Consider the following 21,538-nt stretch of genomic DNA (forward strand, 5'->3'; position numbering starts at 1 on the left):
ATTTATCACTGTTGATGAGGTTAGGCTGGGACACCCAGAGTAAAGGGCTGGTAAAGAAGAAAGAGATGACACCCCCCCTCCCCTGCATATGTTAGTGACAGTATGTGTTTCACCAGACCATGTATGTTCCCATATGAGGTTTTATCTTGTACATGCAATACTTATGCACTTTTAACCAGGTGTTAATAAATTTCACTTGAATCAGAGATGCACTGTCTTTTTTCCTCTCTCCTTTCAACAGACCATGAAACCTGTAGTAGTAGGTCAAGGAGTTGGCTGAACCGGTCCGGCTTTCCGTAGTATTCCCGGTGCATGTGCAGTTGCATATAGGGAACTCTGGCGGAGATCCGTGATGGGCTACTGTACTTGTCGGTGGGGTACTAAAGGGGATATGTTTTGTACTATTATTGTATGTCTGATAAAGGGGCACCATCCCCAAATGTCACAGGGAAATAAAGGATATTGGAATCAATCGGAGAGTGCCGGAGCATATATTGATAATTTGTGCATTATTTACCCAGAGCACCCTGGAAGCTGCATTTAAGAACATGTAAGAGTGACGATCCTTGGAGAGTGCTACAAAAACATTGCATGTTACATGCTCTGTTTTATTAAAAGGACATGATACCCAAATATTGAAGTACTTGAAAGTGATGCAGCATAGCTGTAAAAGGTTGACTAGAAAATATAACCTGAACATCTCTGTGTAAAAAAGGAAGATATTTACCTAAAAATGTCCTAAGTATTCACACCCCACTGTATAGAGACTTTAATCAGCCAATCAGAATGCTAGTCACTGGAGTCTCAATGGAGTGTGCATCTGGCATGTGCAGGCACAGTAATGTTATTTTCCTATTCAGTTTAAGGAAATTTACTATAAAATCTCATAAGATTTCAGTGAAATCTCATGAGATCACAGCAAAGCAAAGCATGACTTCAGCACTGCTGATGCTGATTGGCTATTGTTTTTTTTTTTTTTTTTGTTTGCTTTTTTAACTTGCAGCTGGAGAGCAGCTGAAGTATACCTGTTTGCAGAGCACGTATCATCCCTTTTTACATAGAAATCAGTTGATATTTGCATGTCAGTTTTTTGCAGTTACAATATTTGTAATAAGAATTGCTTTTGTTAATTAGTGGAAAACTTCTATGTTATCATTTACAGAAATAACTAGCTGAACTGACTAGCTAGGGACATGAAACCCAAAATGTTTCTTTTATGATTCAGATAGAAATTGAATACAATTTTAAACAATTCTCCAGTTTGTTCTTTATCTAATTTGCTTATTTCTCTATGTATATTTGTTGAAGGAGCAGCAATGCAGTAGCTTACAGCTTTGGGTCAGCCAATAACATGAGGCATTTATGCACAGCCATCAATCAGCAGCTCATAGACATACCTAGGTATTCTTTTCAACAAGGGATACCAAGAAAACAAAACAAACTAGACAATAGAAGTAAATTGGAAAGTTGTTTAAAATTGCATGCTCTATCTTAATCATGACAAAATAATTAGGTTTTATGTCCCTTTAAGAAACATGCAAGAAAAACAATGAAGAGACATTCTTGCAAAAAATAAATAAATAAAACGCTCAGTTTCGTTCCTATGATAAACTTTTCTATAAGCAAGTTATTTTTGTCACTGTGTTTAATGGGACAGTAAAATAAAATGAAACTTTTAATATTCAGATAGATTGTGTCATTTTAAACAACTTTCCAATTTAGTTCTGGGACCTAGCTGCTTGGGGAGCTAAAGAAATTGTGATGTAAAATATCTTCCCTTTTAACATAGAGATGTTCATGTGATATTTTCATGTCAGCTTTTTACAGTTAGGCTGCATCTCTTTCAAGTGATATAGCATATGAGTATTGTGTCCCTTTAAGTTTACCAGTCAGAGCAAAAGTTATTTTTTGCAGTAAGAGTTTATCACAAACATCTTCATCTACTAACATTCTATCTATAGGTCAATGCCTGGCCAGAAGCATATCCAATGTATACACAATGACAGCCACACACAGGCAAGGTTTTCTATGCACATGTATAAATAGCTAATGGGAGTTATTTAGACACCTCCAATAAAATATGCTTTAAATAGAGATTTAGCATGTTAGAAAAGTCAATTTTATCCCTCTTCACGGATTTGTGTCATTTTGTTTCCACTAACTCAAATGTTTAGAACAGAGAATGCTAATTTACCAGTTATCCATACAAGAAAGATATCTAAATCTTTAAAGAAAGTTAGTTGAGACGAGTACACTATACAATGACTTATGCTGCATCAGTTTCTTATACACATTATGTGAGCAAAATACATTATGACACCTTGTAAAAATGAAAACTTTATTCGTAGCTGGCGCAGAACAGATGTTATGTTTGTAACTGGAGCAATTTGTACAAGCAGTAATGACAATTAATAATAAAGTGTGTCAGCTTTCCATGCTGTGCACCTGCATAACCTGTATAACACAGAAATGTCAGATAAAAAATGTTATCACTAAGAAACATGAGAGTAACATTTCTGACAGGACCACTGTGAGATCCTTCTAATACATAAGATAATTGTAGCCATGTCCCTTCCAGCTCTTAAGCACTCAGTCTCAACTAGGGTACCCACTAGAGATAATTGCTCTAGAAATGGTTACTGTCATTATTTGTGCATCCGGTATAATCTCTGTATCACACTTATAGGATTTACAGTATGCACAGCATTCTTACAGGATACATATATATATATATATTATTTTTTGCAAGTACATATCTAAAACCTACATGATTTAATTTCCAATAAAATGTATAAGTCTTAAAAAGTTTGCAGTAACGTGCCTATTTTTCCTGTAATTTAAATCTACAAAACTGCAGTATTTCTAGTGCCTCAGAGAAGCTAAACTGAATTCTGAAGAATTCTGAGCCCTAAGCCTGAAAATTTCTACCCAGTCAGTGACTGCTTGATCAGGGCAGAGCCTCCATTTATAGCTTCCCCCACTTGACCAAAGAGAAAGGGATAAGAGAAATATACTCAATATGCTTCTGAACTGCCAAACAGCATTACTGTTTAAAACCAATATTTAAAATGATTGTACTACATTTATTTTGCACACAATTAATTTGCAGTGCAAAACTTAATTGTTGACATATACTACTTATCTAAAAAAATGCATTTAAAATCCATTTAATGAAGCCCTTAGGACTCCAATGTGTATTTCAAATGCAAGGTTACATCATAAATGTAATAAATAAGCCAAAAGTGTACAAAAAAAAAAAAAAAAAGCTGGTATACAAAAAAATAGTAGCTCTTGTATAGCGAGTCACACATACAGCAACTATTTTAACAATGCACAGAAATGTTAAAGGGACAGTAAACACCTAAATATTTTTATATAAAATGTTTAGTCATGTATAATAAAACAACTTTGCAATACTTAATGACTGTGAATAGCCTTGTTGTCTGCAGACTAAATCCCAGATTGGCTACTCCAAATATGGCAATTGCTGGAATTTTGCTATTGATTGCAGTAAAAAGGATGTTAAGTTTTTTTACTTGGCGAATATGTTATTCTACAGCAACACAACAGAAATGTATTGTAATTACAAGGTGTTCACCGTCTCTCTTTAAAGGATAAGTACTTTCACCTATTTTATACTAAAATATTGTGAGACTGACACCATAGGAGACTTGGTTATTTTATTTTTTTATAGTGACATCCTAACCACTTTTTAATGAATTACATTTAAACAACATGGCATGGTTTATTTATTTCTCATTAAACCCCACTGGTACTTTTGATTCAATAGAAAACACAACATGTCTCAACCTCTTCACATCTCCCACTCTGGCTGCCAAAGTTTATAGCCTTCAGAATAAGCTCCCAGGCCTAGCAGAAAGTCTGCAACAGAACTTGCACTGAACATTTGATGGGAAAGAAACAGCTGACAATGAACAACAAGAGTGATTATGTCCCTGTGGTAACTCACTGAAAAAATATCTGTCAGCACAACCAAAAAAGAAATAACACATCACTAACACCTGTTGGAAAGTACAACTTCCAGCAGGAAGGGGTTACTGAAGGCACATTGCATTTTTATGTTAATATGTGTGATTGTGTGTGTGTGTTTATATATATATATATATATATATATATATATACTGTATATAATAAAATAATCCAAGAGGATTTGCACTCTCACTTCAAAGTATCTTGCCAGGGTGTCAGGAACATCAAAGTTTATATGCCAAAAAAAGATCTGCACGCACTGGACTTTCCACACAAGAGTTTTAATGTGTAAAGTGACGTTTCGGGGTTCAAACCATCCCCTTCCTCAGACCCTGAGGAAGGGGCGGTTTCATCCCCGAAACTTCACTTTACACATTAAAAATCTTGTGTGGAAAGTCCAGTGCGTGCAGATCTTTTTTTTATATATATATATTACACACATACATGTTTCTTATTCTGTTTTGCAATGACTACACAGTTACCGCTTCAGTTAGACATTATGCATAAATTACATGGTATTTTTTTCCTTTTTATGCATAATCCCTCTAGGTTTCATGCAAAGCATTGCTGCTTCCCTGAGGACATAGAACACTGACATATTTCCAAAGCATTTCACTATGCTTAGCTTGTTGCACTAGTGATATAACCTCAATAATCTTTTCACATAAAAACCTTTTTTTAGCTTGTAGCATAATATAAATTAAATCTAGTGTTTAGCTCAATTAATATGAACATATGGGATTATGGGTAAATTCACAAAGTAACTCCAACGCATGAAAGAAAATTGAATGAAATATTAATACAAACTTAACTTTTTACTAGCAGTGTTAGTAGAAGTATATTTCATATACCTATATTAGATGCATTTTCTGTTTTTACATTACAAAGCAAACATAATTTTCCACATACAATAAGCAGATTTATTTTTCTACATACAATGCAAACCATTCTATAGTTTAATGTTCTCATCTTTATTCTACCCACATACACATATGTGTCACTATATAAATGACATTAGTCACATAAACATGAGAATGTAAATCAAGAGAGACTGCATAATTCCAGGGTCATTGCTAGGTTCCTGACATTGTGCTTGTATGGGCCATTTGTGAGACACAAGCTGTCAGCTACATACACATAATCACATACACATTATCACCCCAAGACAATAGAAAAAACAGACACACATATAATCACATACACAATAATTCATTCACAAGGTCTATGAGAAATCAATTGCTTCTTTCTACTCTTGCCTTGTTCCTCTCTAAAATACCACCACTAAACAATGCAAGTGGAGTAGAAATGGGAATAAAGAGAGTACAGCTAGCAGCCAATAAGAAGCAGAGATGGGCAACCCAAATGGAAGGAGTGTGAGTGTATAGTTCTGCTCATCTCACATTCTGGGATTACCATTTAAACAGTTGGGGTTTTTGTAGATTCACATAATATTCCAACTTCCAAGCATAAAAAGGTAGTTGATTTGGAAGGTTGTGAGGCCGACTAGCCAGCATGTAATTTGAAAATGACATGTTCTAACAATTTTAGAATAATTTTTCCATTAGAATGCACCTTTATATGTTATTTACTCCCTAAACTTACTGATAATATTATCTGATGTGTCACTAACTTTCACTTTCCCGATATCTCTTGCGTGCGTTTTGATATTACCAATATGGGACCATAGACATTTTCATCAAATCGTAGCCACCAATCAGCAAGTGCTACCCAGGGTACTGAACCAAAAATGGGCCGGCTCCTAAGCTTTAGATTCCTGCTTTTCAAATAAAGATACTAAGAGAATGAAGAAAAATTGATAAAAGGAGTATTAAGAAAGTTGCTTAAAATTGCATGCTCTGTCTGAACCATGAAAGAAAAAATGTGGGTTTCATATCCCTTTAACTGAAGGGAAAGAAAAGCTACCCTTTTTTGGAAAGTCTGTGTTGTACAAACAAAAATATGTTTCAATTCATGACATCAAGCTGGATTATTTTAAGAGATTACAAGAAATATCCCATTTATATATTTTTCTTTTCCACTACATAGTTTATCCCATTGAGATGAACAAGAATGCCTAAAGGGGATTATCAGTTTAAATTATGCAGAATACATTTTTGTCAGCTTCATTTCTCTTAGAATCAGTTTAAGCTGGAAGCAAAGTTATGAAATTTGTCATGATCACATTTATCCGATATTGATCTTTAGAGGGAAATCAACAACACAATGTTCTGTGCCCTGACCTAAACTATTTGTAACTGTTTACACATTTTAATTGAAAGTGCAGTTATAAATAAACAAAGCGAAATTAATGACAACATAAAAAAATATCATTGTAATTATTAACATCCTGTATTATGGCTGTGCATTTTTTCTGTAAGAGCTGGGGTTATTTTAAATAAAAATGCATCAGTAAAATGCTGTAATCAACAACTGTTAAAGCATTAATCACATAGGAATATCCACTCAACCTTGGCAATGCAGTTCTACTCCTGTCCTAAGCTGTACACAGACACTTATTGGTGACTACTAACATATAACGCCCCTGATTAGATCACCAACTGTATACAACTCAGCAGACGTTTAAAACTCTGTGTTTTTATTCCATTTTTAAGTAAAGGACTCTAACGCATTTGGAACTTTTATGCCCCTTTAAGAACATAAATAATTGGCTACACACATAGGACCAGCTGCTTCCCTCTTCCTCTATGAATTAAGACTTCAAGCTTAAAGGGACAGTAAACACCAGAATTTTTGTTGTTTTAAAAGATAGATTATCCCTTAATTACCCATTCCCCAGTTTTGCATAACACAGTTATAATAATACACATTTTACCTCTGTAATTACCTTGTATCTAAACCTCTGCAGACTGCCCCCTTATTTCAGTTCTTTTGACAGACTTGCATACCGCTCACTCCTCGGTAAATTCATGCATGAGCTCAATGTTATCCGTCAAAATGCATTTATATTAGAGGTCGGCCTTCAAGGTCTAAGAAATTAGCATATGAACCTCCTAGGTTTAGCTTTCAACTAAGAATAGCAAGAGAACAAAGCAAAATTGGTGATAAAAGTAAATTGGAAAGTTGTTTAAAATTGCATGCCCTATTTGAATCATGAACGTTTTTTTTTACTTGACTGTCCCTTTAACTACAGTTTGTTTATGCAAGACAGTGGCACTAAGTTTTAATTTGCAATATTATGCCCGTTGATCCCCACTGTGGCATACATAACGTGACCCTGTGTTATGCAGTCTCTAATTAATCACACTATTCAAACTACTGAAGTAACCCTTGGAAATGTCCATTCAGAACAGGAATATAATGCATTGGCATTCTTTTCTGGCTAAACAAAAAATCTGTTTTAGTTTATATATTGTATACCATTACAATTCAATAAAGAGCATGTGATTACATCATGTTATGCATCTTCTTCAAGGTTTTTAAAGTAATCAGGAAACAATTGCACAGTTCACTTAAAATGTGCACAATTGCCTTTCCATTTAAAATACACAGTTTTGCAATATACTTGTATGAACAAAAATGCTTCAAGAAAAACATATTACTGCTTTAGTAGCATATCTAGATATGCTGCACATCCAAAGTGCTCCTGTGTTCAAACAATGCACCTGCTAATATAGTAAGGCAAAGCTGACATGATACATGTTGGTGCCACCTATCTGAGCAGGTGGGGTGGTAGAATGCAGGTGCGCTAGACACGTGCATCATATATACATATACCCAGCAAACAGTGATGGCATTTAGTAATAGCCTTTTTGCTTACACAAATTTGTTTAAAAAATGCTTATATTCAAATTTGAAATGTAACAATGCAAATTTCAACTTTGACCATTATGCCCTTCATATGATGACATTTTATGACAGCAGTCTCAATAAAATAAAAAAAAAGTTGCAAATATTATCTGGGAGTTTTGTAATACTGAAAAACAATTGTAGGAAATATGTTGCATTGTTTTTACAGCCTTTGAGATTCTTAATAAATTACTTATAATAAAATTTGTTGGATAAACTTGTAATGCAAAATGTCAGCACTTGATTAGCCAGGGGGTTCCCAATGAGACAAAGTGCCCATGGACATCTGCTTTAACTGCCTAATGAGAAATCCATCTTTCTCTATAGGTAGAGATAATTTCTGTAACAATTACATTCAGCAGTAAATTAAGTGAAATATGTTAGAGAGAGGAGTAGATTATAATTATAAATGATGCATGATCCTCAAACACAACATATAAGACTAAGCACTTTGTGGTTTAGTTCCAGGTACAGCTAAGTCACTGCTCTTTATTGTTTATATGTTGTTTAGAGCATTATAACCATTTAAAGTTCCAAGTTATTTAAACTAAACAGCAAAATAATACAAAGTAAAAAGCAAAGCAGTGTGATCAAATATGTCAGTCTTCAGCATAAAATTAGTGAATAAACATGATCCAAAAGAAAATGATAATCTCTGTCATTAAAATAAAATTACTGCTGCTGCAATATACACTTGTACAATATGTAACACCTCCCCCTTCCCAGACACATGGGAGATTAGCCTCTGCCATTTCATCAGTAAGTGTGCTAAATGCCCCTTTGTTATCATCCTGCAGTTAAGGATAACTTTTCATAGACATACTGCACATGCTCTCAACACTAAGGAACACATCATTCTACTGGGGAAAACCATCAGATAATCAAGAGATAATGTAAGTTTGCAGCATAAACTCATTACTTGTTAAAATCCTCACAGGTTCAAATCAGAATTTTAACCTTCAGAGACAAAACCTTTAAGCTGTGTAGCAATAAATATTATTTATCAGCTGATGACCCGCAGTAGCCAAGCCTTGAATGTTAAGTGATCTGAGTCCCCTTTTGTGTGAGAAAAGATCTAAAGTTCTCTGTTTTTCAAACAAATATTTATGTTGCGGTTACTTCTAACACTTATCCTACAAGACCTCTACACAAGATTAATTCATTTAAAAAAAAAAAAAAAAAATCCATTTATTTTTCCCCAAATAGCAAATGTTATATTAATTATACTGATTGTTTTCATGAATGAGACCCAGCAATGTATAGTAATCCAAGCTAGCAGAATGTAATGGTGACAGGAAAAAGGGATATTTGTAGGGCTTGCATTGCAGTGCAGGAACCCCCCAACCATTATGTTAATGCTTTAATAAGCACTCAATGCAATAAAAGAAAGGCTCACACTCCATGAATGTAGATACTGATATATGTGTTGTATCTAATATCTATGTACATCTGTGTATGGTAAAAAGTGAACAAAAGATAATGAGAGAAAAAAAAATAACACTTTGAACTTTAAAAGGACAGTTTATTTAAACATAATCAGATCCTTCATAAAACAGGCCATGTATTTAAATTGTATCTGGGTAGTCAGTGTTCTATATAGATTAATATATATAGATAGATCTAGATACAGTTTTATTATTATTGTTATTATTAATAATAATATTATACCTTCCTAGCACAAGTGGGGAAATATAAATGTAGAGTAAGTGATAATCTAATTACATTCCTTGTTTTTAAATAACAAAAACATTACCAAGTTAATAAAGTGCTGCAAAAATACATGCAAGTGTAGACTTAAATGGACACTGAACCCACATTTTTTCTTTTGTGATTCAGATATAGCATGCAGTTTTAATCAACTTTCTAATTTACTCCTATTATCAAATGTTCTTCATTCTCTTGGTATCTTTATTTGAAAAGCAAGAATGTAAGTTTAGATGCCGTACCATTTTTGGTGAACAACTTGGGTTGTTCTTGCTGATTGGTGGATAAATTCAACCACCAATAAACAAGTGCTGTCCAGGGTCTGAACCAAAATATTACTGTCTCCTTAGCTTAGATGCCTTCTTTTTCAAATAAAGATAGCAAGAGAACAAATAAAAATTGATAATAGGAGTAAATTACAAAGTTGCCTAAATTTGCATGCTCTATCTATCTGTGTCCCTCTAAGACATAATGCTATATTAATATATATTTGTGTTAACTTTTGCTTTTTTGTAATGTTGCAAACCCTTTTAAATATAAAGATATAATAAATAAATATACCTGGATATGTTTATCTGCTTTGCACACATTTAGCTATATCACACAATATAACATTTGACTGTTCAGCAATGCACTGCAGGATCTATGCAACAGCAAATAGAGACTGATTTATAGCATCATCTAACCCTGGCCCCAGACAAAAAAAAAAATAATCAATGCCCAAGAATAAAAAGATTTTTCAGAACTTTATGTAACAGAAATAAAGAACTTTTTCAAGAAACGCAATCACAGGACAGACACTGATTCTATCCAGTTATTAAAAAGAAACATTTATTCTCCAAACACAAAAAGGGAATTGACAACTGGATTTACATAAAGAATACCCAAGGTTATTATGGAAACAGCCCAGAACTCCAAGGTATTTCAAATTCCATTAAATGTATGTGGGTCTATTTAAGTATTGCGAGAACACTAATGCAAGGTTTACCTATAGACAGACTAACTAGATAGATAGATAGATAGATAGATAGATAGATATATTAGACAGATGATAGATGATAAATAGATAGATAGATAGATAGATAGATAGATAGATAGATAGATAGATAGATAGATAGATTAGACAGACATACAGATAGATGATTGATAAATAGATAGATAGATAGATAGATAGATAGATAGATAGATAGATAGATGATAGGCAGATATAATAGATAGATTATACAAAAATATTAGATATATGATAGATAGATAGATAGATAGATAGATAGATAGATAGATAGATAGATAGATAGATAGATATATAGATAGATGATAGATAGATTAGGCAGATAGATTAGACAGATGGTAGATAGATGATAGATAGATAGATAGATAGATAGATAGAATATATAGATTAGACAGATGATAGATAGATAGATAGATAGATAGATAGATAGATAGATAGATAGATAGATAGATAGATAGATAGATACATAGATGATACATAGATAGAATAGATAGATTATACAGATAGACAGACAGACAGACAGACAGACAGACAGACAGACAGACAGACAGACAGATAGATAGATAGATAGATAGATAGATAGATAGATAGATAGATAGATAGATAATAGATCGACCAATAGATAGATAGATCAGATAGATAGATAGATAGATAGATAGATAGATAGATAGATAGATAGATAGATAGATAGATAGATAGATAGATAGATAGATAGATAGATAGATAGCTATACCGACAGATAGATGATTGATTGATAGATAAATAAAGAACTTTGTCAAGAAACACAATCACAGGACAGACACTGATTCTATCCAGTTTTTAAAAAGAAATATTTATTCTCCAAACACAAAAAGGGAATTGGCAACTGGATTTACATAAAGAAAACCCAAGTTTATTATGGTAACAGCCCAGAAATCCAAGGTATTTCAAATTCCATTAAATGTATGTGGGTCTATTTAAGTATTGTGAGAACACTAATGCAAGGTTTACCTATAAACAGACTAACTAGATAGATAGAATAGACAGATGATAGATGATAAATAGACAGATAGATAGATAGATAGATAGATAGATAGATTAGACAGACATACAGATAGATGATTGATAAATAGATAGATAGATAGATAGATAGATAGATTAGACAGACAGACAGACAGACAGACAGATAGATGATAGGCAGATATAATAGATAGATTATACAAATATATTAGACAGATGATAGACAGATAGATAGATCGATAGATAGATAGATAGATAGATAGATAGAGAGATGATAGATAGATTAGGAAGATAGATTAGACAGATAGTAGATAGATGATAGATAGATAGAATAGATAGATTAGACAGATGATAGATAGATACATAGATGATATATAGATAGAATAGATATATTATACAGATAGATAGATAGACAGACAGACAGACAGATAGATAGATCGATAGATAGATAATAGATAGATCAATAGAAAGATAGATCAGATAGATAGATAGATAGATAGATAGATTAGACAGACAGACAGACAGACAGACAGACAGACAGACAGACAGACAGATAGATAGATAGATAGATAGATAGATAGATAGATAGATAGATAGATAGATAGATAGATCAATAGATAGATAGATCAGATAGATAGATAGATATACAGACAGATAGATGATTGATTGATTGATAGATAGATTAGACAGACAGACAGACAGACAGACAGACAGACAGACAGACAGACAGACAGACAGATAGATAGATAGATAGATAGATAGATAGATAGATAGATAGATAGATAGATAGATAGGCAGATAGATAGATAGACAGATAGATAGATTATACAGATAGATTAGACAGATGATAGATAGAGGATAGATAGATATATAGATAGATTATACAGATATATTAGACAGATGATAGATAGATAGATAGATAGATAGATAGATAGATAGATAGATAGATAGATGGATAGATTAGACAGACAGACAGACAGACAGACAGACAGATAGATAGATAGATAGATAGATAGATAGATAGATAGATAGATAGATAGATAGATAGATAGATAGATAATAGATAGATCAATAGATAGATAGATCAGATAGATAGATAGATAGATAGATAGATATATAGATAGATAGATAGATAGATAGATAGATAGATATACAGACAGATAGATGATTGATTGATTGATAGATAGATAGATATACAGACAGATAGATGATTGATTGATTGATAGATAGATTAGACAGACAGACAGACAGACAGACAGACAGATAGATAGATAGATAGATAGATAGATAGATAGATAGATAGATAGATAGATGATAGATAGATAGATAGATAGATAGATAGATAGGCAGATAGATAGATTATACAGATAGATTAGACAGATGATAGATAGAGGATAGATAGATATATAGATAGATTATACAGATATATTAGACAGATGATAGATAGATAGATAGATAGATAGATAGATAGATAGATAGATAGATAGATAGATAGATAGATAGATGATAGATTAGACAGACAGACAGACAGACAGATAGATAGATAGATTAGACAGATAGACAGATATATAGATAGATTAGACAGATAGATTAGACAGATGATCGATAGATGATACAAAGATAGAGAGATGATAGATAGAATAGATAGATTATACAGATATATTAGACAGATGATAGATAGAATAGATAGATAGATTAGACAGATAGATAGATAATACAGATAGATTAGACAGATGATAGATAGATAATAGATACATAGGTAGATAGATGATAGAAAACATTATGTTATTGTGTTACTACTGATGGATAAAGTCATCTTAGGAAAACTACACATTCTTTTATAACTTGTGTTTCATAAAGATAAAACACAATAGTTTGGGAAGTGAAATGAAAAGACCTTTCAGCATAGAGGATGCTAGAATAACAGTGTGAGTTACTTGTTTCTAATAGCAATAACATGAAGCACAGTGGAATACATCTTACAAACTGAACAGAAAGTTATCAACAAAATACACTGGTGTGTAAACTATTAAATGAACAGAACACATAGAAATCAGCTATATAACAGGCACCTACCTTGGTCAGCAACAAGCCATTCTGACTGGCAGAGGCCAGATCCCTTAGACTGGGGGTGCACACAGCGTTAGTGGCATGAGGAGCACTGGTTCCTCCTGCAGCTGAGCACCCAGGGCTAGCACAGTTGTTACTGTTGTTGCTGCTGCTCTGGTGGCCACTTGCTGTGGGGCTCCCATTAGGGCTACCCCTAGGTCTCTGGCGGATGCCATCCAGCAGCCTGACCAGTAGGATATTGGCTGGCAAATCATCCACCCCACACTCCACTAGAATGCGGCACTCGGGGCACCGCAGCTCATTCCTAGAGCTCACTATGCTCTGCAAACAGCGGCGACAGAAGGTATGCTGGCACGGCAGCACACGGGCTGTAGTGTCCAACCTCTCCAAGCACACAGAACACTCCAGCAAATCCAGCAACGAAGACTCATCCATTTCTTCTCCACTACCACCGCCACCTCCTCCTCCACCACCGTTCCCACCTTCCCTCCTGCCTCTCCTCTCCCTTCTCCTCTCCTCTTCCTCACCCTTGGATGGTTTCTGTGGTCCTTTGGAGGTACACAACCAGGATGCCCCGAGGAGCATCTAGACTAGCGGCCTGGGTGAGATACCCAGAAGGAAAACTATACAGAAGTGCAAAGGAACCCCCAAATCTTCTGAGATCTAACGCTCAGGGAAACGCTCATGCAGTTACAAAATAATAATAGAATCAGGTTTCCTATAGAGCAGACAAGTTCCCTTTACATTTAGTCAACCTGGAGATCTTCATTTCCATCAGTGCAGTATCCAAAGGGATCCTCCAGCATTTGACAGCAACTTTGAAGTGTAAAAATGTGCAGGTGAGCAAAGAAAATACAAGTGCATGTCAGTGGCAGCAGATGGACAGTCACACAGACCCAGCCACCCTTGATTGACAAAAGCGATGAAATAAGCATATGAGGAAATGTGCTCTCCGCTGATTAGTTACATATAAAATAATGGCTGTTTCCGTGTTCAGGAGCTATGATAAGAAGCATGTGCTGCAGGACAGAAGACGGCTCCCAGTGTGTAGGTTTGTGCGTGTCCCTCACCCCCGCTGCTGCTGTCTGCAGCTCCATAGCAAGAACTGTAACATGAGCAGACTCTGCCTCCTCTGTGTGAGGGAGGAGCTGAATGTCAGAGCTGCTGTTCCTTCTATACAAAGTGATTGTACCCTGCACGGCTGGCAGACAAACCCTCGCTAACCAGGGCAAGAGCAGCTCTTGCAAATAACAAATCCACTCTGCCAGATGTTTTCCCTGTGATCACCAGAGAATTAGTGCAGACTAATACTAGCGGGATATAGAAAAGACTTATTATGGAAAGGCAGTAAGCACCACGCAACTTTATTTATATGTAACCATTCACGTCCGTGTATACAAATGTACAAACATAAAATAGTTCAAATAATTCACATTGCAAAGAATTACAATAACACTTGAAAACCTGTGGCTGCTTTTAACCACTAGAATAAGAATAAAAATAACTTTTGCAAACTTGCCCTACTATCATATGTTTGTTTGGGGATCTGCTTATGTGCTGAAGCCCTGCTCTACTTTATACTGGCTGAATATGGAGACTGATAGTACAAGAAAAAATTGTAAGGAAGAGGAAATAAAGTATTAGAAAAAAACATACAGTAACAGCCGTGTTGTGAGAACGATGTTTCTTTACAAGTATGTAATAAAATACCATAAGACACAATTACAGTAGACAGGATTGGCTCTACATACAACTACATGCAAGTGCAACTGTCTGTCTCAAGAATATAGATAACCACAATTATTCGTAATTTAGCTAAGCCGCTCTTCAGCTTGCTTGTAATGAATTACTATGCCAAAATTTTACAAAGAAAATAATAGTGTTGATTATACTATATCGCCCCCTAGAGGAAATTAAAAATAGTTTGCTGTTTTATGCCAGGAACGGCTGACAGGCTGACAGGCGAATTTTGAACGTTAGTGCAATATCATTTATTTCTGCAGTGCTATGTTATTTTCACTAGAGTATAAATATGTTAGTTTGTTTTTTTAAATATGGACTGGATTCTATTGCAGGTAAAATAAAAAAAATTCCAAAAGCAATAAAATGAATCCTTGATCTCAATATGGTGCGATCCCACAAAATGCTGAGGATAATATTTATTTGCAGTGCAGTGTGAGGCCCTATGTATTTTGGAAAAATACTTGCTAACAGTCTAACTCCCCATTTCCTCTCTCAATGTAAACACTTTTACTGTTAACGATGGCGGAGGAAGCGCATGCGCACAGGAGCCCAATAAGGGCTGGGCTGCCTGAGTGGGGAATGGTGAAGGGGGTGAGACCCATAGGGATTGGCTGAGAGGGACAAAGGCGGAGGAGGCGCCAGGGATACTTAGGGAGAGGCACAGCAAGCAGGAGCCATTCTAACGTTTTTTCTTTGTTTCAACAGGTCATCCAACATATTGTGAAGATTTCCAAGATGGCGACTAGGAACAGGAAAATACCGAAGAGATTTCTCGACGACAGCGAGTCAGTATGGAGAACCAGGGCCCTGATGGCACAGAGGAAGTTGAAGAAAAAAGAGAAGGGTAAGCAAGGTCAGAAGGCAACAACAGGAGCGGCAACGGACAGTGTGGTCAGTGGTTCAGTGAGTCCCCCACAGCAAACGACCGTAAGGGCACATACAGAAATGGTAAGTGAGGGAGGGGTGTGAGCGGCTACAGTCAGTGTCAGAGGCCCAGCAGGTATCCAGTGCGCATCCCAGGTGAAGCACAGTGGCCCATTGTTAGGGTCCCAGGACAGTTTTGGGGTCCCAGCATGTTTTTCTTCCCCCCACGGGTCCCCAGGGGGGAGTATACCGCATGCACAAGGGGATAGAGGGCTTGGGGGGGCCGACATTTATAGGAATAGGGAGCGGGCACTAGAGTCTGGGCATGCTGGCAGGGGGAAGGCACCACAGGCGGCAGGGGTGGGCGGCGAGGCCTCACCGTCGCGCCAGTGGGGCATATACATAGTAAATGAGCGGGGGTGAAGGGCCCCCTGGCGCTATGCAGCAGGAGTGGGAATATAGTGTGAGGGCCCCGGATCACAAGTGGCGATGTCCCTTGGCAGCACAACAGCGTCTGGGCCCCTGAGGGATGGCGCAAACCTAGGGACAATAGCAGGGCTTGGGTGGGGAGGGGCCCATATGGGGAAGCAGGGAGGTTAGAAGGGGGAGATATTTGGTGCTGCGGTCCTGGCAGGCCGGGTACTCGGCCCATTGATAGGTGGGAATATTAGGGGCAAAGGGGGGAGTACTCAGATAGATGGGAAGACAGGGGTTTCAGAGTTTTTTCAGAGTGAATGGGAGGAGATGGGCAGGCCAGTGAAAAGGCTTAGGCAAGGAACAGACTGCAGGCCTAGGATAATCAGGGACATGGAGGGCAATTTGTATATGATAATGGAAGAGGAGGGGAAAAGTCTGTGGAGGGCAACAAGGGGGGGAGGAAGGGGAGTCACAGGGAACAGCAAGGGGCAATAAGGAGGGAGTGCCCCTGGCAAAAGAAAAAAACAAACAGTGTCTAATAACATTCATACTTTACAGAGCACGGTCGAGCAGGGATATGGGGAGAGGATGCCAAGCCTAGCGGACAAGGGGATGGAGCAATCTGAACCGGAAGCAGTACAGAGGGCTGGAGCAACAGCAACGCAACAGAAGGAGTGAGCCACGACGGCCAAGAGTACGGAGGGAGAGGCCAAGAAAGACAGCACGCAGAAACCGGCACTGGGTAAGAGAATGTTATTTAGAAGTAATAGCTCATCTGAATAGGATTCGGATGAGGATAAGGTTAAGGGAGGTGGTTGCGATAAAATACTGAAAATAGTCAGGAAGATTTACGCAAAACAAGGAAAAGGGGGGGGGACAGGGAAATAGGGAAGGACATTTTAGCGTGAAGTCATGGGGACATTATTATTGACACTGAGCACGCACTTAAAAGCAAAAACAGTGGTCAGGGCAAAGAAGGGAAAATACGTAGACTTATTTGAAATTACAAGGGAGGCGTTGGCTGTTAAATCAAGGGGTGATGATGGGAAGCCTAGGAAAGTCAAGCAGATATTCACGGAAGGGGTGAAGAGAATGTTGATATACGCTTAGTGTTTTATCACGGCAAATCCAGAAAAAGAGAAACGGATGGTAAGGTACATTCACCTAATCGCAGAATGTTACACAACCTATGGCGGTTTTGCATGGAAAGACTACGATGCAGAGTTTAGGAGGGGCAATTTACAACTGGGGATAAGGGGCGTAAAGATTTTGGGGTAAAAATTCTGGATTTATTTACAAGGGTGATGAAGGTAGGGGATAATCAAGGGGGGCGTACCACTAGTGCAGGGAGAGCGATGAAAACTGAGTTTAAAGACTGTTGGGTGTTCAATGAGAAGAGATGTGATAGGGGCACTGACTAAATTCAGGCACGTATACAGGTACTGTAGCGGGGGGCACGCTGGGGTAGACTGCAGAAGGAACAATGGTAACAACGGCGGCTGGAGGGGTTCCTTTTGTGACCAAGGAAGCATTGGTAGGGGACAACCAGTGTGGCCTGGCCTCAACGCCGCTGAGAGTAGATAGACATTACAGGAGGATAGGGCGCTGTTAATCGAGGGTTTAAATAAGAGTTTCGTAGTGCCTGTGTTCTGTGCCCTGACCTAAACTATTTGTAACTGTTTACACATTTTAATTGAAAGTGCAGTTATAAATAAACAAAGCCAAATTAATGACAAAAATATCATTGTAATTATTAACATCCTGTATTATGGCTGTGCATTTTTTCTGTAAGAGCTGGGGTTATTTTAAATACAAATGCAGCAGTAAAATGCTGTAATCAACAACTGTTAAAGCATTAATCACATAGGAATATCCACTCAACCTTGGCAATGCAGTTCTACTCCTGTCCTAAGCTGTACACAGACACTTATTGGTGACTACTAACATACAGGGAGTGCAGAATTATTAGGCAAGTTGTATTTTTGAGGATTAATTTTATTATTAAACAACAACCATGTTCTCAATGAACCCAAAAAACTCAATAATATCAAAGCTGAATAGTTTTGGAAGTAGTTTTTAGTTTGTTTTTAGTTATAGCTATTTTAGGGGGATATCTGTGCGTGCAGGTGACTATTACTGTGCATAATTATTAGGCAACTTAACAAAAAACAAATATATACCCATTTCAATTATTTATTTTTACCAGTGAAACCAATATAACATCTCAACATTCACAAATATACATTTCTGACATTCAAAAACAAAACAAAAACAAATCAGTGACCAATATAGCCACCTTTCTTTGCAAGGACACTCAAAAGCCTGCTATCCATGGATTCTGTCAGTGTTTTGATCTGTTCACCATCAACATTGCGTGCAGCAGCAACCACAGCCTCCCAGACACTGTTCAGAGAGGTGTACTGTTTTCCCTCCTTGTAAATCTCACATTTGATGATGGACCACAGGTTCTCAATGGGGTTCAGATCAGGTGAACAAGGAGGCCATGTCATTAGATTTTCTTATTTTATACCCTTTCTTTTCTGTGGAGTACTTGGACGCGTGTGATGGAGCATTGTCCTGCATGAAAATCATGTTTTTCTTGAAGGATGCAGACTTCTTCCTGTACCACTGCTTGAAGAAGGTGTCTTCCAGAAACTGGCAGTAGGACTGGGAGTTGAGCTTGACTCCATCCTCAACCCGAAAAGGCCCCACAAGCTCATCTTTGATGATACCAGCCCAAACCAGTACTCCACCTCCACCTTGCTGGCGTCTGAGTCGGACTGGAGCTCTCTGCCCTTTACCAATCCAGCCACAGGCCCATCCATCTGGCCCATCAAGACTCACTCTCATTTCATCAGTCCATAAAACCTTAGAAAAATCAGTCTTGAGATATTTCTTGGCCCAGTCTTGACGTTTCAGCTTGTGTGTCTTGTTCAGTGGTGGTCGTCTTTCAGCCTTTCTTACCTTGGCCATGTCTCTGAGTATTGCACACCTTGTGCTTTTGGGCACTCCAGTGATGTTGCAGCTCTGAAATATGGCCAAACTGGTGGCAAGTGGCATCTTGGCAGCTGCACGCTTGACTTTTCTCAGTTCATGGGCAGTTATTTTGCGCCTTGGTTTTTCCACACGCTTCTTGCAACCCTGTTGACTATTTTGAATGAAACGCTTGATTGTTCGATGATCACGCTTCAGAAGCTTTGCAATTTTACGAGTGCTGCATCCCTCTGCAAGATATCTCACTATTTTTGACTTTTCTGAGCCTGTCAAGTCCTTCTTTTGAATGATGTAAGCGGAAATACTGGCGCTGAAAGCAGGGTAGTACACAAATACAATATACGGGTAACCTAAAAGGGTCTACCTTAGCAGAAATATAATCGTTATAAAAGTTAATAAATGGTAATAGCCTAATATATATCTTAGAAAATATATTTAATAGTGTAAAATTACAATACAATCAAGATTATAAAATCAGTGTTAATAAAATCAGTACATATATACTAAAAAGTAATTAATGGGGCCCTTTAAATTAGTTTGAAAAAACATACAGAAAGGGGAAAGATTAACCACAAATCTATATATATATATATATATATATATATATATATATATATATATATATATATATATATATATATATATATATATATATATATATATATACTATGATTGAGGATAGAAGAAAACTAAACTCAAATAAATATAAGTATAAAGAGGGCAGAGATATTCAAACAGTATAAATAAAAACAAATAGCAATACAAACAGACTTAATAACTGGACGTCCAGCGTAAAAACCAGGGGTTAAAACAGTAATAATCTGGGGTTAAAACAGTATTAACCTGAAAGTGAACTATAGTGAACAAAAACACTTGTGACTAGATGATCATACTAATAGCATTGGATCAAGCTAATGGGCGAGTGAGGTACCTTGCGCTAATCTGTGGAGAACAGATTGAATATTGTTCGTCCTGTACCTCCTCCTGAGGTGGGTGTGTACTCCTAGCGTAGTTCACTTACATCACCCTTTCTGAAAATGTCCAGCTGATTTCGGGAGGAACAGAATGTAAACGATCTCTGGGGTAATAGCAATCCTTTAGATGATGGTAGATAGTAACTTCAAGGCACTCTTATTCTGTGGTGCTTAGTGCAGGTACTAGATCATCTGGCAGTATATTCAATTTGTAGACTGGTGCGCTCCCTCAGAGGGCTGTATTCAAATTCACAGGCCTTGGGGGTAGTGAGCCAGGCGTTGGTAGTTGTCCTGTGTGCTTTTTAAACACAATAGCGATCCTTTCGGCGGCTGTATCAAGTTCACAAGCCTTAAAGGAGTTCAGCTTAGCAGTAGTTCTTCTTGTAGGAAATGAGACACAGTCATCAACCGGTTTCTCCCCTCACTTGGGGCTTTTTCAAGATGTGTTCTCATTGCTGGCAGGTATTCCTTTATAGGGCTATCCTGCATCCTTATTGGTTAGTTCAAAGGGGTGTGTGATCCCAGTTAAGGTGGAATTTGAGTTATATCCCTTAAACTTTTAAGGAGGTATCTTATTGTCTCTTGTAGTTTTTTGGAAATGTCCCGTTGTTAATTTTAGTTTAACAACTAGTATACTAAAAGTACATATTGCTCTGGAAAGGAACAACCATACGTGTAATATGGTCACATCCATGGTGTCAAGTGAAATCGACTTAAATTATGAGTAAAGTCTGTTCAAGAGTTAGTATTTTTTGGAGTCCTCAATTTGATTAAACACATAGGTAGAGGTAAAAGACATATGTCAGTATTGTACAGGAAATATAAAGTTTTTACAGAGTGTTTTACATTTGATAGTTACAAACAGAAGTAAATTAGGGACAAAAAGAGAGAACTGGGGGTTCTCATTGTCTTAGAGTTAAAGTTAAACACATAGGTAAAGAATTTTTCCCATATGTGTATATGATAC

The 21,538-nt window shown here is 36.8% G+C and overlaps 1 protein-coding gene across 2 annotated transcripts in view; it reads right to left on the reverse strand.

The window, feature by feature from the left end:
- Positions 1-14,645, reverse strand: part of SH3RF3 (SH3 domain containing ring finger 3) — an 899,869-nt gene extending 885,224 nt beyond the window's left edge. The window contains exon 1 of one of the 2 annotated variants that reach the window (XM_053707609.1): positions 13,586-14,645. In XM_053707609.1, coding sequence (XP_053563584.1) covers positions 13,586-14,164 — 579 coding nt within the window. In that variant the 5' untranslated portion in view covers positions 14,165-14,645. The remainder of the gene's footprint in view (positions 1-13,585) is intronic. The other variant, XM_053707610.1, reaches the window with a different exon arrangement.
- Positions 14,646-21,538: the final 6,893 nt, after the last annotated feature.

Source organism: Bombina bombina, chromosome 3 (assembly GCF_027579735.1).
Source record: "Bombina bombina isolate aBomBom1 chromosome 3, aBomBom1.pri, whole genome shotgun sequence".
Classification (NCBI taxonomy): domain Eukaryota; kingdom Metazoa; phylum Chordata; class Amphibia; order Anura; family Bombinatoridae; genus Bombina; species Bombina bombina.